At 31.8% G+C, this 3,737-nt stretch overlaps 1 protein-coding gene across 4 annotated transcripts in view; it reads left to right on the top strand.

Annotated features, from left to right (window-relative positions):
* Nucleotides 1-3,737, top strand: part of ROBO1 (roundabout guidance receptor 1) — a 385,827-nt gene that overhangs the window by 343,393 nt on the left and 38,697 nt on the right. For all 4 annotated transcript variants that reach the window (XM_006926234.3, XM_015600202.2, XM_015600203.1 and 1 more), the window contains one exon: nt 1,470-1,624. In XM_006926234.3, the coding sequence (XP_006926296.2) occupies nt 1,470-1,624 (155 nt within the window). The remainder of the gene's footprint in view (nt 1-1,469; nt 1,625-3,737) is intronic.

Raw genomic sequence — 3,737 nt, 5'->3', positions numbered from 1 at the left:
ATATTTCAGTTCTCTCCAGTGTATGTTTATATCAGTCTAGATTAGAGTGGATTCTAGAACCAGACTCCTCGAGTTTGAATCAACTCTGCCTCTCACTCATTTTGGATAGCCATGTACAAGTTTCTTAACCTCTCTCGGGCATCTCTGTTCCCTCATCTGTAAAATTTAGGTAATAGTAATAACTACCATGTAGAAATTTTGTGAGGATTAAATAAGTTGATACATGTAAAGACCTCAGAACAACGCCTCACACACTGTAAACAAAGAGTAAATATTCATTTTTATTATGTATACGCATATGGATCCAGATATATAAATTATAAGTCCATATTCTTCATTTTAAATGACTTATTCCTCAAATAACCATCATTTGCATAGTGCAGTTCTTGGGTTGACTATCTGTGCCAGAATAGGAACCATGGAAAGTGGAACGTCAGGTGCTCGTTTCCCAGGTAACTGAGAAACGTGGTTATTGCATTGTAACAAAGAAAACAAAACCATGAAGACAATCTCTGTAGATTGTGTAATCCCAGTCTGTTTGTTGTGTATCTGACAAGCACATCATGCACCATCACTTCTTTTGCTGAGTTATCAAATGGAATTAGTGTTGGAAAAGGACATTAGAAATGCCATTCTTGGACTCCAGTCTGCGTCTCTAGCTCTGGTGGTCCAGGGCTCCCATTAATAATTGCTTATGTGCTTTGCATTCCCAACGCACAGTGAAAGAGGATTAACATTTGTTGTGCCAAAAAAAAAAAAAACATGAACAGTAATATTTTTTATAGTGGACATCTTTGTTTTACCAGTTTTAATTCAGTAGCTTTTCTTTGTTTATGTAAGGATTTATGGCATTTTACATTGTCTCCATCAGATAATGTTGACAAGCTTACAGAACTGTGCATTGAAGCATTGATGAGGCTCTCTGCAAAATGTCACAGAACCCCAAACTCACTGTTAGTGAAACATCATTTTGAAGAGAAATATGCAAATGTGCTTACCGAGAAAGACGCATTGTCTATGTGAACGAGCTTGTTTCATTTCTTAATGAAGTTGTGAGAAGAGTCATGGATTTTAAGGGGTCAAAAATGAAGAAATACAAACTCTTAACTATGGTATTCTTTAAGCTACTAAAACACTAAAAAATATATATGTATCCATATTTTTAGATTTCATGTTTAATTTTCAGTCACTGTGACTAAAGTTGAAGTAGAACACTGCAAATGGCACAATAGTTTAAGTCCAAAGCACAACTCCATGTTTATACAGTTATGGCTAATATATAAACTGAGGCGCCTGCCACAACTTTACATTACAGTTGCCTGTTCCATAAAATAAAAGGAATAATAATGTCATTCAGTATAGTTGACCAAATTATTTGTAAGAATAATTAAACAAAGAATTCTTTGGAATTCTGAATAGGAAATATTTGCTATTTATATAACATTTGCTTAATATTGTTTTTTCTTTAGGCCAGGACTTCTCAACATCAGTGAACCTGCTGCACAGCCGTGGCTGGCAGACACGTGGCCTAATACTGGCAACAATCACAATGACTGTTCCATCAATTGCTGTACAGCAGGCAGTGGGAACAGCGATAGCAACCTGACCACCTACAGTCGCCCAGGTTAGAAACACAGAGACATCTTGATACGTATATGCATTATAAGGAACTAGCAGCCATAAGATCAAATTTCTACCCCTCTCCCTACATGGGAAAGAAAAATTTGATCAATATTTACTTGAAATGTTGACTATTGTTTAGCAATCTAGCCTGATTCAATTATTTTCTCCATTCCTATATTTCCACACCTCAGCCTCCTACAATAAAAGTTTCTCAGTACGTGATGGGCAAATGGAGAATATAAACTCTAGAATAGATAGCAAATAAGGAAAAATGAAATTATATAAAAATATTCATCTTTATAAGAATTTAGCTACAATTTTTAATTGTAACTGTTTAATTATTTTCAAGATTGAGAGAATAAAATGTTAATAAATCTATAAGTAGTGAACAAAATTATTTTGACACTAGTAATAATAATAACAATTGTATAACACTAATAAAAAACTTTAAATAAATTTAACTGAAACTCAAAATCAGATTTTTATAGTATAGAGATAAATTCTGAGGATATAAGAAATATATATTTTTTACAGATGTTCATGTATACATTTTTGTATTGTATGTTTTGTCTCAGAAATATGTATAACTATAATTGATAAAATATGACAGTAAAATATGTATAGTGTATAGTGTGCAATGTTTGAAAGAATAAACAGAAAATTACAAATTATTTTTTATAACAAAAACCCTCAACATTTACAACATTGGGAAATATTAAAAGAATGGTAAAGAATCAAAAATGTGACTATAGAAGTAAAATAACCCATAGAATTAAGGAACAGGGAAATAGAAGATAGCATTTACACAAAGATGTTATATACTGTAAAGAATAAGTCACAGTGCAATCTGTATGTTGAACCCTAAAAGAAGTACTGTGTTTCTACTGGATATGGATATGGATAAGGACATGGACATGGACATGGATACAAATATGGATATGACTAAGTTCGTGCTCTCCAGAAGTCTATATCCTAGTTGTCCAGACAGATAGATGCTCGCATAATTATAAATAAAAGAAAGACTATGGTGAGCCCTAGAGGACAGAATAAAAGTGACAATATTTATGTAAATTGATATGTAGAGTTGTATTGTCCAATATGATAGCCAGAGGCCATTTAAATTTAAGTTAAATAAAATACAATTGTAAATTCAGTTCCTCATTCTTACTAGTGATATTTCAAATGCCCAGTAGCCACATGTGGCTAGTAGCTACTGTATGGGACAATTCCGATTAGAACTTGTCCATTATCTGAGAAAATTCTATTGACTAACACTCATTTAGAAAGACTGGGGAAGAAAAAGGAAATTGCCAAGTCCATATTGCCTTTAATAATATTTATTATCATTAAACAAAATTTAATACCTAGAAATTAGAAATCAGAACTCCTAAATGCCTGATGGATCACATATCCCTGCTCCCTGATTATTATTGAAATGCCAAATAGTTGAATTCAATATTATAGAGAAGTTGCAAAATTTTCTTAAGATTCTATTCATAGTTACATCTTTAATAGCAGCCATATGAATTTATCATTTCTAAAATATCCAGTTGGAAACCAATCTTCAAAGTGACCTGGTAATGTCAGTGCCACTATGTACTACATGAATAGCATAATGATATTTTTACCATTGTAACTTGACTAATTTTTTTAAATTTTAAAAATGTTTTAATTTAAATTATGATTTTAGTTCTTCCTGTTGTTTTAATATTTTAACTGCAGGCTATAAATATTTCTCTCTTTATGTATCAGTTACTTTATTCTCAAATATTTTATTGAAGGGAAAATTAGAGGGAAATTTAGATATTAGATATAATAGATATTATTTCAGGCTTTATTTGATTATATTACCCTAGTTACTTATGATTCATTCTGTCATCCTTATTGTCATTTTATACTTCTTGGGGTGTCATTATGAAACCAGGAAAAATGATTAACGTCTTTCCCTGACACTGATTATTCTGCATGACCAAGAGAAGAACTAAATAAAATTCTCCTGAGCACCATTTACTATTGTCCCTCTGTTCCTCATAGCTTTTGAGAAGAGAGGTACTTAATAAGATATGGAAATCTCATGTTCTTTGATAGGAAGACAAAGGTTTTTTTTTTTTTTT

This window comes from Pteropus alecto, unplaced genomic scaffold (genome assembly GCF_000325575.1).
Source record: "Pteropus alecto unplaced genomic scaffold, ASM32557v1 scaffold239, whole genome shotgun sequence".
NCBI classification, from domain to species: Eukaryota; Metazoa; Chordata; class Mammalia; order Chiroptera; family Pteropodidae; genus Pteropus; species Pteropus alecto.
This window is presented reverse-complemented; position numbering and strand designations above follow the sequence as displayed.